Source organism: Colletotrichum siamense (assembly GCF_013390195.1).
Source record: "Colletotrichum siamense strain Cg363 chromosome Unknown KSG_Cg363_contig03, whole genome shotgun sequence".
NCBI classification, from domain to species: Eukaryota; Fungi; Ascomycota; class Sordariomycetes; order Glomerellales; family Glomerellaceae; genus Colletotrichum; species Colletotrichum siamense.
The window spans coordinates 212,255-225,150 of NW_023501016.1; the positions used below are offsets into that span (position 1 = coordinate 212,255).

General features: G+C 46.1%; 4 protein-coding genes across 4 annotated transcripts; 2 read left to right on the plus strand and 2 right to left on the minus strand.

Annotated features, from left to right (window-relative positions):
• Window positions 1-4,614: 4,614 nt before the first annotated feature.
• mpaDE-2 (Cytochrome P450 monooxygenase mpaDE) lies at window positions 4,615-5,604 on the minus strand (the record flags this gene model as incomplete). The annotated part of the gene is made up of 1 exon (XM_036635866.1): window positions 4,615-5,604. The coding sequence occupies one exon, from the start codon at window positions 5,602-5,604 to the stop codon at window positions 4,615-4,617; it is 990 nt and encodes a 329-aa protein (XP_036497620.1).
• A 714-nt stretch (window positions 5,605-6,318) lies between these two features.
• Window positions 6,319-6,803, plus strand: RDO1 (Glyoxalase domain-containing protein RDO1; the record flags this gene model as incomplete). Its single annotated transcript, XM_036635867.1, has 2 exons — window positions 6,319-6,725; window positions 6,782-6,803. The coding sequence occupies 2 exons, from the start codon at window positions 6,319-6,321 to the stop codon at window positions 6,801-6,803; spliced, it is 429 nt and encodes a 142-aa protein (XP_036497617.1).
• Window positions 6,804-9,810: 3,007 nt separating this feature from the next.
• On the minus strand, window positions 9,811-10,185 carry pcaC-0 (4-carboxymuconolactone decarboxylase; the record flags this gene model as incomplete). The annotated part of the gene is made up of 1 exon (XM_036635868.1): window positions 9,811-10,185. The coding sequence occupies one exon, from the start codon at window positions 10,183-10,185 to the stop codon at window positions 9,811-9,813; it is 375 nt and encodes a 124-aa protein (XP_036497616.1).
• A 1,386-nt stretch (window positions 10,186-11,571) lies between these two features.
• Window positions 11,572-12,078, plus strand: CGCS363_v004020 (putative 3-hydroxyisobutyrate dehydrogenase; the record flags this gene model as incomplete). Its single annotated transcript, XM_036635869.1, has 1 exon — window positions 11,572-12,078. One exon carries the CDS (start codon window positions 11,572-11,574, stop codon window positions 12,076-12,078), a length of 507 nt encoding a protein of 168 aa, XP_036498556.1.
• Window positions 12,079-12,896: the final 818 nt, after the last annotated feature.

Consider the following 12,896-nt stretch of genomic DNA (forward strand, 5'->3'; position numbering starts at 1 on the left):
TAAGAAGAGAGAAGTAGCTTATAAGTAATTTAGGTTAATTACTTTAATATACTGCTTTTTAAAGTTAATAGTATAACTTTAATATATTTAACCTTTAATACTACTTTCTGCTTTATCTTAAATAAGAGCGGCGTGGTGTATAAGTAGGTATTTAAGTAACTAAAGGCTGTGATTATTACTAAAAAAATCATACTACTAAAAGTAGTAATAACTAATTTTAATAAAGTACTTAAAAAGGTAGCAAAAGTAGTATTTCTAAGTATATAGTAGTAGTTATACGTTTAGTATATATTTAAAAATATAGTATTAAATATAAAAAATAAGTGGGATAGTATACTTAAGTTAGAGCTAGATAACTAAGCTAAAAACTAGCCTTCTATTAGACCTAGAATTACTAATAATCTTAGTGCGCTCTATATTAGGAATACTTTTAATTTGCCTAATTTAATTATAAGTAGGTCTAGGGAAACTTTAGTTAATCCTACTAGCTAGAATTTTATAGTTAATATTACTAAGGACTTTAATAACTTAGCTACTAGCTATAAGGCTGAAAATCTTATGCTTACTACTAATTTCCCTCTACTTAATAGTAATATTTATGTTATTAACTCTCTAACTACTATTTAAAAACCTGTTATTTTAATGACTTTTAATTTAGAGAAGATTAAGTAGTCCTCTAATAGTATTTTATAGGCTTAGAAGGTATACGTCTATATATTAACTAAGGCTTTTTTTTTAAAGTGATAATAAGTGCTTAAAAATGCGTTTGAGGAGACTTAGCTTTAAATTATTAACTACCTTATTACTACCTACTTTCTATTTTACTTCTAGTTTACTAACTTTGCTATTAAAGAGTATTATAACTATAGTTTTAAAGCTACTTTTTATACTAAGTCTACTTATATTAAGTTAAAGTCTTACTTCTATAACTACCTCTCTAATTTATTTAGCCTCTTTAATATAATTAGTAAGATGATTAAGACTAAAAAGAATACTTTTTGCGCGCGTATTAGCGATAAAAAATACTACTATAAGGTAGTATATATAAAAGAAGAGATATTATATTAGTTAGTTTAGAGTATTTCCTTTAAAGGTCTTAATATAGTATATTAGTAGTAGTAAGCTATAAATATTATATATACTAATAACTTTTAAAGTAAGAAACTTAGTATTTATATAGGCTTATTTACTTACTAGTAGGGCTTACTTTACTACTATAATATTCTTAACTATCTTAAAGTAATAGACTTTAATTATTATATTAAAAAAGAGGATTATAATTATTATTAGTAGCTTAACTAAACCTTAATAAGTACTCTAACTCTCTATTTACTAAGATATATTTCTAATATATATTTTATAGCTAGAGATTATAGCTTTATGAGTAGTAATATAGGAGCCTAACCTTAACGTTATTATACTTAAGTATAACTACTAATAAGATTACTTTTTATTTAATAATAGTAATATACTTACTACTAACTTTCTATAGTATTAATCTGTTATACTAATACCTTTCCCTTATATTAATAATATATCTATAAAGTGTAAACCCTCTATGTTTAAAGTAGCTTATATTAATATATTTATTATACCTACTTAGCTACTATTATTGCTACCTATATAGCTAAAAAAGAAGAGGAAGTCTATTATTAAAAAATAAGCTAAAAAAAGCGAGGAGTATATAAAAGATATAGTTAATTAGTAATTTAGCTAAATAAGCTAGTAGTTAGCCTAAACCTTTTAGAATTTTACGTTAAACTAATACTTATTACTTCTACTACTACTACTAGCTCTAACTCTAATGTTTTTTAAGCTTAGCTAGCTTCTTATATATTTATAAGTTTTTTTACTACCTATATAGCTTTACTTTAAGCCTCTACTATTTCCCTCTAATTAGTAGTAGTTTAAGTAGTTTTTAAGTTAATTAAGGTAGTAGTATAGATAGTAGTATAGGTAGTATAAGTAATATAGGTAGTATAGGTAGCCTTAGTGTTAGATTAATATATTAATATATAAATTTTCGCTCTATATCTTATAAAACTGTATATTACTATATATAATGAATCTTTTAGTGGCTTATAGGGCTAGAGATTCACTTCGCTATATATAGTGTAGCACTAACGTAATGACTTGCCGAAAAAGGCTTAAGTTAGTGCCGAATAGGGGACATGGGGGTGCCGAATAGAGCGCTTCTGGCTAAGAGGTCGAGTGCATGTTGGCTTCGGGGTGGATGTCGTGAGACATGAGGACCTTTGTACCGGGACTGACCCAAGGAACGGAACCCGCTCCCGTGGGATTGCCTGGCAGCTGTGTTGCGCCTGAGGAGCACTCCAGCAGGTAAGGTAGTAGGATATTGAAGCCAGAAGGGTGTTGCTGGGTGACGTAGAGAATCTGGAGTCGAGAGTGCGACCCTTGAAGGCTCTGCAAGTGCTTGGCTGCTTGTCGAAAACCTACCTTACCTAGGTGCGTAAAAGTGGACGAAAGATGCTCGGCACTGACTGGGTGGGTGGACGCGGGCAAGCTTCGCGACGGGGAAACGCTAGGCCCAAAACGGCAACGGTGGCAGCCATCAGTTGTTTCTGTGTCGTAACGTTTTCAGTGAACCCATGGGGTAACGCACTCGGACGGAAGGCTTATCTACTTGGCGGGCCAGAATGCCCACTCGTGCTGGTGCCAAGCTCCACGAACATATCCACCTCGGTCGCACGCTCGGGAAAACGTGCGATAAGAAACATTTCATTGCTGATGCTGCTGACCGACGAAGAGACCGTAAATGTAACTGACCGAGTGCCCTGCTTAGCGTCAAGAAGGTCACCCGATCCGGCATCCGATTCTTTTTTTTTTTTTTTTTTTTTTTTTCTGCTGTCGTACCTGCACCAAAAACGCAGGCAAAGACGGGAACCAAGAACGCCCAAGGACGCTAGACTGGCCTTATCCACAATCTCTGCATGGCTTACATAAGACTGCCCCTCACCTCAAACAGTGAACCCCATATCACGTGCTTAACTGATCCCCGAAAGAGCGGGTCCTAGACGGAGGAAACACCGATGGTACCCGCTCACTGCCGCGTCTTTGGAGAAGCATCACGTAAAACTTTGACATTTCTGACCACTTTCTCCAGAGTCCCTGTTAATTGCACCACGTTTTTCTCATCAAATCGCTCATTCTTCAAACCCAATTGCCTCTCGGCCCTGGGGAAACCGATCCATCTTCTCATTGGCCCATCTTCAGCTTTCACCGTTGCGCCCGAACTCCTACAACTGCAATCGCCGAAGGATAAACCGACCGACTGACTGATTGAATGCCTGCTCCACGTGAATCGCGTCGCGCCCTGTTCGCTGGGTGCAAGTTTTGAGCCGCGCTCTCGATAAGAATCGCATGATTAGCACGCAATTAGCCGTCCACTTTTCACAAATGAGCTGTAGTCCCACGCCTGCGAACGATACAAACCCAAGTTTCCGTGAGAAGAATCATTTTGTCGCGTGCAAAGTCAATGTTAGACCAGGGCCCCTAAGAGCTTATCAACACAGGCATGCACAATTCGCATCTATACCTCTCAACGGCATCTTGATAATCAATCCCCCGCATGCTCTGCTCTAGTGTAGCAGCACCCTTGGCACGGCCCGGTACAGCACCCCAAACTCCCCGGTCCTCCTCCGCGTCCGTCCAACGCCACGAGTGACAGGGAGACGGAATGGTCGACCGACGACACACTAGCGTTCGTCGGAGACCCATACCGATCCCGATCCCGACTTTGACGTGATATCTGCCGCCTGTCTGCCTACCGCCATCGCGGCTCAGACGACCTACTTCTTGGTGCCCCCGCGAGAGAGATACGAAACATTTACGTGGCTTGACTCAGCTGCTCTGCTTTTCCGTCACAGTCTAACGTCATGGACCTGATAACGACGGGACGAACCCCGGTGTAAGAGTCCATTGCAACTCCACGTCCTCCACGCCCTGCCACGACCCGACATGCCATGCGCCTGCGACTAACACCCGCGCCGAACGAATCAACGATACCCATCAAATGTCTCCGGAACGCTCGGGGAAGATTGCCTTTTCGGATGTCGAACGCGCCTTGCAGCCTAGTCGCGCCCTACCGCATACCTGATACGGACCCCCTTTTACATGCGAAATGTCTTGACAAACAAGTCTTTGATTACGCTAGCGACTGTCCTAGCCTACACCCAACCTCGACGACAAGTCAGAATTCTTCCTTCGACATCACGAAAAGAGCAACTCGAAGGTATTCCAGATAAGCGTTCAACACCTACGGCCTGCCATCAACCACCCTGTCCACATAAGACAATGAGAACAATACACTGCTGCAGTCGCCACCGCCGGCAGCTAGAGAGGAAAGCCAGGTTGGTGAACAACAGAGAGCGGACCGAGGAAACAAGCCCATCTGTTCATGAACTTGTTCATGCTTCAACTAAAGAGATGACCGTTGGGGTTCGAATCCACTCCAACCATAATTTGCCAGTCAAAAGACTGGGAGAATTTGCTCGACATCGTTGGGATATTCATTTGCGTCAACGCCGAAAATGACGACGTTGAAGACCCATCACCTGCGAGACTACAAATCACTGCAAAGACCAAGGGAGTCTATTATGTGACTGTGAGAGTTCGCGGCCATATCGCATCTTGATGCTCCCAGAACCACTTCGCATCATGCGCGAGAACGACCTCTACCACACTCCCCTCAAATCCACGCGTCTTCAGTTCTCGAATCCTGCGCAAAGTGTCCGTTGCCACTTCCTTGTCGGCGTGGATGCAGACAGTCATCCCATTCTCGGACCATGAAGCCATGTCTGTCAACCCATCGAGTATCCGGGCGTGGTGACAAGCGTCGCCGGCAAGGTACACCCATCCCTTTTCTGCCACCCGCGTCAGAACGTTCAAGTGTCCCATAAGGTGTCCAGGGCTGTCGACAATGTAGACCAGTCCGTCTCCAAATAAGTCTATCGCATTGGGAAAGGGGCCGACAGGCCGCCACTCGTGGTCGACATTCGGGACGATGGCGTCAAGTCCTTGCGTTGGTAGGGTGTTTGAAAGCGCAAGCTCTGTATCATAGCTGGGCATAGGGTTCATTTTGTTCTTTTGAGTTCCCAGTTCAATGGTTCGCTCGCCTGGGAGCAGATCTTTCTCAAATTTCGCCGCCGAGTGGTACTTCATACCGTGTTCTAAAAGATGCCGAGTCCCGTGGCCGACGATGAACTTCGCCCGAGCAAAGTCCTTAGGGTTTCCCACATGGTCATAGTGAACATGGCTCAGAATGACCGCGTCAATATCGTCGGGCCCCAAACCACCCGTGCGCAGCGAATCAGAAACATCGGGTTCCGTATGGATGGGTTGCCTAGTCTTGAGATGCGGTTGAATGTCGGGAGGGTAGTCCTCCAGATTCTTTCGCATGCCCAGATCGAACACAATACGGGTTCCAGTCACGGGATGCTGGAGTAGAAATGACATGGACGGGACAAGATTTCGGACCGTTTTGTCATGTTGGTCTGCGCAGAAGAAATGCTCCGGAAGAGTTAGGAATCCACTGGGGAGCAACGAAAGCTTCACAAATGACGTCGAATTATTGCTTTCGGCCATTTTGCGTGGAGGAAGTAATTCCTGAAGATAGTAACACGACGCAGATTTTGGATTACTTACAAGTTAACCTGAATACCAGCTCAGTGGTATTGGTTTCTCATCATACCCAGAGCATCAAGGCACAGCACAGCCAAGCCGTGGGCAGCTCGTTGGAGGTTTGTGGAGGGTGTTGGAGAGAATTGGAGAGGTGGAGATGGTTCGATATAGGGGCAATCTTATTGGTCGAGTCTCCAACACAGGTTTGGTTCTGATCACCAGCGCAGGCGTAGGAGGTCCACAAACTCCAACGACTCAATGAACAATGTTGGTTGAGGGTTTGGAGAGTGTTGCAATTCGAGCTTCTCCAACTTGTTTGATTCGCGGCAAAGTATTCTCGCGAAGGTCTTCATGCGGACTTGAATATGTGCGGGGCGTCGGATGTGGAGTTCCGGCGAGTTCGACTTCGGCGCCGGCTCTGGAAGCCGAAGATCTCGGGAGTTCGGCAGCTGTCACCAAACTACCACACAGGTGAGTCAGCTTTAGCGGCAATGACGTATTTGTTTCTCTCCAATTCATCCCATTGTTTACTCCTGCTCCATCGTCCCAACTTGACCACACAACAAACTCCAAGGGCTGCATAGCAATCATCCTGCAATTCTACCCTCGCCAAGAACCTCCGTCATTCTCAACACCAAACTGTGCGCTCAGCCCAAGTATCCATAAAAAGGAGCCAGGATGTCAGGTGCTAGAGCCATCGTCAAGACCTTGGACCATCTCGTGCTCACTTGCGCGAGCGTTCCCAAGACGGTATCTTGGTACAGTACGTACCTAGGAATGAAGGCTGAGACGTTCACCTCACCCTTGGATCCCTCGGTTCAGAGGACAGCGCTCAAGTTTGGTCCGCACAAGATCAATCTGCATCAGCAAGGCAAAGAGTTCGAGCCCAAAGCGAAAACGGCATTGCCCGGCACAGCGGATCTCTGCTTCCTCGTACAAGACGGCACAAATCTCGAGGAACTTATTAAGGGGTTCCAAGCAGATGGCATCCAGGTGCTCGAAGGCGAAAAGGTTGTCGCCAGGACCGGAGCACAAGGCCCTATTCAGAGTGTATACGTTCGGGACCCGGACGGAAATCTCATCGAGTAAGACCCCGAATCCGATCCGCTCGCCAGGCGTTGCTGACTTAATGGACTCATAGACTCTCTCATTACAAGTCATGAAGCTGAGAGTCCTGAACGAAGAGACGGCACGGAGCACGATGTTTAGCTCACATCAGGACGCTGCAGACTTAGTTGATATATAGTATGCATATCTGTGTTTCCTCCTCAAAATCTAGTACTCAATTTTAAGCCTTCGTCTGCCGGTTGAACGGAGTGATCGCCATGCCTGGATAGGTTCTGCATGCGTAATAAATGGGGATCTCTGCAGAATCCTAGCCAACTTGCAATCAACCACCGCCACTGAGATATAATTATTGAAACCTGCTGTTGCAATACCATTGACTTCGGCGATCTTCAGCCTTTCCCGAAGGCCCTAATGCTGCGGAGCGGGGCAAACGCGGGGGCTGCGGGGAAACTTGTTCCTTTTCCTTTCCTTGCCGACAGTTCGGCGTTCCGTTTCACTTTACTATGCTGACCTCACTTCATACAGAAACAACGCTTGATGTTATCTTATCAACAGGAAAGCATTTGGCAGCCCAAGAATGACCACTCAAAACCCGGCAGTTCACCGCTGCGTACATTGCTCTCGCGAATTCAACCGCTCAGAGCATCTAGTAAGGCATGAACGCACGCGTGAGCAACCCGATGACTACATGTTTGGCAGTGAATCAGACACTAATACGAAAAACCTATACAAGACACGAAAGAGAAGCCATATAAATGCACTCTTTGCCCGCATGCCTTTGCCAGACGAGACCTGCTCCGTAGGCATGAGCTTAAGGCCCATCGCCGCGGGCAGCCTCCACGCAAGGTTACCAAAACAACCCAGAGTCTCGCGCCAAAAGGATTAATACAGAATGTAGAGCTCATGGACGTAGAACTCCAGCAGAATTGGAATGTATTGCAAAATCGAGGCTCGTTAACGGCTGGTGACGAAGAAGCGAACCACGACGTCCTCAATGCGAATTTCACCGTGGACGCTTTGCAAGAGGTCGCGACGGTGCCTGAATTCACCTTTGGACAAGTTGACCAGTCTATGCAGGACTATCTACTTCAGGACACAGGTATTTGGCTCAATAATCTTGATACCACTGCCTTTGGCCCCTTGGACACGTTGGAAATCCTACCGGATGCAGCCTCAACGCAAACAACAAACCCTTTCTCGCCCATCGACTTTGGGGACAAGGCAGCAAGAAACCATGTTCTCTCCCAACCCGTTTCGCCAACTCTCCATGACGCTATCAACAACCGTTCCATGCCAAAAGATCATCTACATGTGACGGTATCATGTTGGAGACGCATGCAATCGGAGACCAGCAAGATAGATCCGCAATACGTCTTGCCATCAAAAGACGAACTTTCCCGGTTTATTGCCCGCTACTTCGGGAGCTTTCATCGTCATCAGCCTTTTCTTCACGAGCCGACGTGGTCGGTGAGCCGTTCTCCGGTCATGCTGGTCCTTGCAGTCTGCGCAAACGGAGCATTGTATAGCCTCGAGCGACCGACTGCCTTTGGACTATACAAAATGGCTGTCCAGATGACCAGTCTTACAGATGAAGGTATTCACGCACTACAGACGATGATGCTACTCACAGCATTTGCTGCGTGGAGCGGCACGAAAGAGGACCTGAGAACTGCGTTGCAATTTCATGGGCGTCTTGCTTTTGCTATACGTCAGGAATGGGCACTCTCAGAATATGGCGAGGGCGCAGAGACCACCACGTGGGAAGCCTGGCTTGCGCGAGAGTCTCTCAAGAGGTAAATAAACCACCGAATATGAAGGAGGTTCTCGGACTCACAATGACTAGAGTGACCTTCTGTATCTTTACGCTCATGAACCTGATGACGATTGCCTACGATATACCATCACCATTGCTTTTAGAAGCCCAGCATGGCATGCCTGCACATGAGAAGCAGTGGTGCGCGAGAACCGAGGTTGATTGGGCTCAGGCTATGCGATGTGCTGGAAACCAGACATGGCCGTCAGCTCAAGTCATTGTCGAGAGACTTGTAGACGAGTCTCTACCGGTCCCGTCTCACATCGGCATGTTTGGCTGCCATGTCCTCATCTCGTTCTTACTACAGAAGATCATTCTGTTGCGTCGATCATGTCCCACACAGGACGTCATCTATCTTGAAAATCGACGCTATTTCAGCCGAGCTCTTCAGAGGTGGCAGCTCATGTGGGAGAGCGAACCTGAAGCATCGCTGTCTCCTGACCATCCCCAAGGACCAATTCTATTCAACTGCACCGCCCTCCTCAGGGTTGCCTATATCCGTTTGGTTTCTGATTATTCATCTATCCGACGGAATTTTGCCGCTTCATGTTCCGAAGACAAAATAGCGAATTCCATCGCAGGAATCGAAGCCCCGAATCGGGGTTCAGACACAACAAGAGCAGCCATCCAAGCCTGCCTCGCTCTTAGAGTTCCAACACAACTGGGCTTCAAGATGATAGCGCGCACTAGCTTCTGGGTGTGGAGCGTCCAACATGCCTTGTCTTACTTTGAATGCGCTTTGTTGCTGTCGAAGTGGTTACAGGCTAACCAACAATCTTCGGATCTTTCTGATGAGGAAAGGAGGATAAAGCAAATGCTGGAGCAAACTATTGGTACAAGTAATGAAAGCTCTCAGGCAGAAGGATCGTCTACGCATCTAGACGTTCTTGTCTTGAAGAGATGGGCAGAGTTGTTCAAGACAGAGAACACCACAGTTTGGCAAATAATGCCCAAAATGGCGCGAATCCTTGAGATTTACGCAGACACGCTTTCCAATACCCCTACTGACTAAACGTTGGTGAAAGTTTGAGAACCTAGCAACGGACTCACCCCTAATGCGGTTGGTCAGTAAGCCTGTATTCCGGTTCTATAGGATCATCACTCGAAGAATATAACGAATGCGATGTGTAGATAGTATGAATACCTGTATGTTTCAAGACGTAAATGCAACTTTGATGTGAATGAAGGCGATGCAGGCAAGAGTTAATGATTGGATGACATAGAACACGAGCTATGCTTTGCTATGTGAATCCATTTGAAGCATCCTCTTCGTGGCATCATCCCTCCCTCTACTGCTTGATCTGAATACCCTCATTCTCCATGTCAACCAGAACCTTCTCCGACGCCTTGAACGCTTCCATGCCGGCAGGAACGCCCATGTAAATACAGACTTGTACCAGAACCTCCCGAATCTCGGTGGCGGACACGCCGTTGTTGACGGCGCCACGGGTGTGGACAGCAAGCTCATGGACCTTTCCAGTGGCAGCAAGCATAGAGAGATTGATCAATGATCTTTGCTTGCGGTCCAGACCTGGACGATCCCACACAGCTCCCCAACAGAACGCAGTAGTGAACTCTTGCATGGCCTTTGCAAACTCGGTGCTTCCGTTCTTGAGAGCGTTGTCGACGTATGTGTCGCTGAGAACGCTTCGCCGGATGGGCATGCCCACCTCATAGAGGGCTTTCTGGGCGTCGGCGCGATTTGAAGTGGACGACATGGTGATGAAATGGAGCGGTAAACTGTAATGATGGGTTTTTCTTTTGTAAGAAACGATGTTTGTGTCGTTCATATGAGGGTGCTGACTGCTGAGCAGCGTTTGTAAATCTGGAAAGGAAAGATCACTAAGGTACATATACTAGTCTTAAGACTTCCCAAGGCAAGGAATGGAACTATATTCTGAGCGAGATGACTGCTTTGAGCGTTGGAGAATCCTGCGAACCCCGTGCCACCTCCAACACCTCCACATGCAATGACTACGGCGATATTTCCCCGACACTTCAAGTCTCCAACTCTCTCCAACAGATGACGTTATTCTTGTTGAATGTAAGGCTTTACCAAAAAGCACAGGCATTACCGTATTTGAGCCAGCTGACCATCAGATCAAGGAGTCACATTTCGGCAAGTCCAGTTTCTTCAGTTACCTGCTCACGCGAAGGAAAAGGAGTTCCGACAGGTAGCGATGTTTTCTGATTTAAGTCAATGAATCGCATGCATGCAGCAACTTGTGCATTCTCATATTTCGAAAGGCAATTCCATTTAACTATATTGTAGTCTATTCAGAAGCCACCCAAGTCCACAACTTGAACCGACATTTGTCTGTCACCACCAAACCTGGAAGAGGCAACACATTTACGAGAAAATTTAGTCGGTGACACTACGCAATTTTGCGGGTCATTCATTCCAAATCAACAACATGACCAGCGCAGCTACCACCACATATGGATTCATTGGTAATGCGCCTGACCTAGTAGCGTTTCTTCGCATTCAGACTTCTTACTTTGTTAGGATTGGGTCAAATGGGTCATGGAATGGCCAAGAACATCAGGCTTAAACTACCCCCAACAAGTCAACTCGTTGTTTTCGACGTCAACAAGCAAGCTGTTGACAGTTTTGTTCAAGAACACAATAGTGTCGGGGTCAAAGCTGTCTCTTCTCCTAGAGAAGTCGCTGAAATTGCTGTGAGGACCTCCGAAGATCTGGTTTCAGCTTTTTAACATCGACTGCAACTGACCACCAGGCAGGACGTAATCATGACCTCGGTTCCTCAAGCTTCACACGTCAAAGACGTATTCCTTCACCCTGATCACGGTCTTCTTTCTGCCAGAAAAAGACCGAGCCATGAGGTGTTGTTTCTGGAGCTGAGCACCATTGACCCGAAGGCGTCAAGGGAAGTAGCAAACGCCATCAATATCGGAGAGTGGGGGAAGTTCGTCGACGCCCCATGCTCGGTATGTAATCTTTCTGTCTTATCCCTGTTTTACAATACCTCTAATCTTCTACAAACATTCAGGGTGGTGCAATGGGTGCTGAGAGAGGATTCCTGTCCTTCATGGTGGGCTGCAGCGACGAACTCTACCCTCGAGTCTTCGAAATTTGCAAACTCATGGGAAGTGAAGACAGTATCTTCCACTGCGGGGAACTGGGCTCTGGACTTCAAATCAAGCTTCTCAACAACTACCTGTCAGCTCTTACTGCAATGGCCACAGCAGAGACCTACAATATCGGCCTACGAGGCGGCCTCGACGCACGCAAGTTGGACCGTGTGATCAACGCGAGCTCGGGAATGAACTTCAACTCCAAGATAAATAATCCAGTTCCAGGAATGACTCCAGCAAACGCCGCTAGCCACGGTTATGTGGGAGGCTTCTCAATTGAGTTGTGTCTTGGAGTCCTAGAACTAGGTTTCAAGACCGCTGAAGACGTTGGAGCCAAAACAGTGCTGGGCAAGCCCATGCTCGAGGCTTACAGAGACGCTGCCAGTCATGAGGAATTTCAGGGTAAAGATTCTAAGGTGATTTACAAGTGGCTCGGGGGAGAGAACCCAGATCTTTCATAGAGCCTGGGTCTACAATGTGGTGTGGTGTATGGTATATCAGACGGTGTTAACCTTCCGATTAGGGGGAAGTGCTGTACTATCTTTAAAATGTTTTTCGAAATCGAGTGTCAATTTCCTTTTTTTTTTTTAATGATATATCAAAACTCAACTTTTCACCGTCCAGTCCAATTTGTGAATAATACCACACATCCGTGCTCGTAAATTGACTTTGACTATTCGTCACAGATGACGAGACAGCATAGCACCAATGAGCCGATGTCGCATCGACGGTACGACAGCATTACCACTAATGGCCGTGCTAATTCGGCAATTGCTGACCGTTAGTCTCCCACTCACAAAGCGACTGTCATTCTGTAGGTTTTGCGCCATTCACATCAAATTTCACGTGAATGGTAGATCCTAACGCTGCGCGATTGCCCGGCAGAGCCGCAGTGGTCGCTCTTCCCGACGAGAAGTTATTTTATCAAATGTCAACAAGACCATCCCGTCCTCTCCAACTCTAAGAAAGTACGCAATCTCATTTAAGTTCTCCAAAATACCACGGGCTAGCAAAATCTCGACATGTTGGAAGCGATCCCGATTGCGATACCGGACTGGCCCTACCGAGACTAGAAGAGGGGTCTCCCCCAATAGACCCCTCATTTACTCCGACCGGCTGCACCCCAGAAACTCCCCGGCCGACCACTCCCCGGATTACCCCCGCCTAAGGCGGCTAACACACCACCCCAAGCAAAGGATTTTCCAACCTCCGCATAAAGTTTTCAGCAACCGGAAGAACACGTTAAAACCATGCGCCCTCTCTACTCTGACTCCTCTGC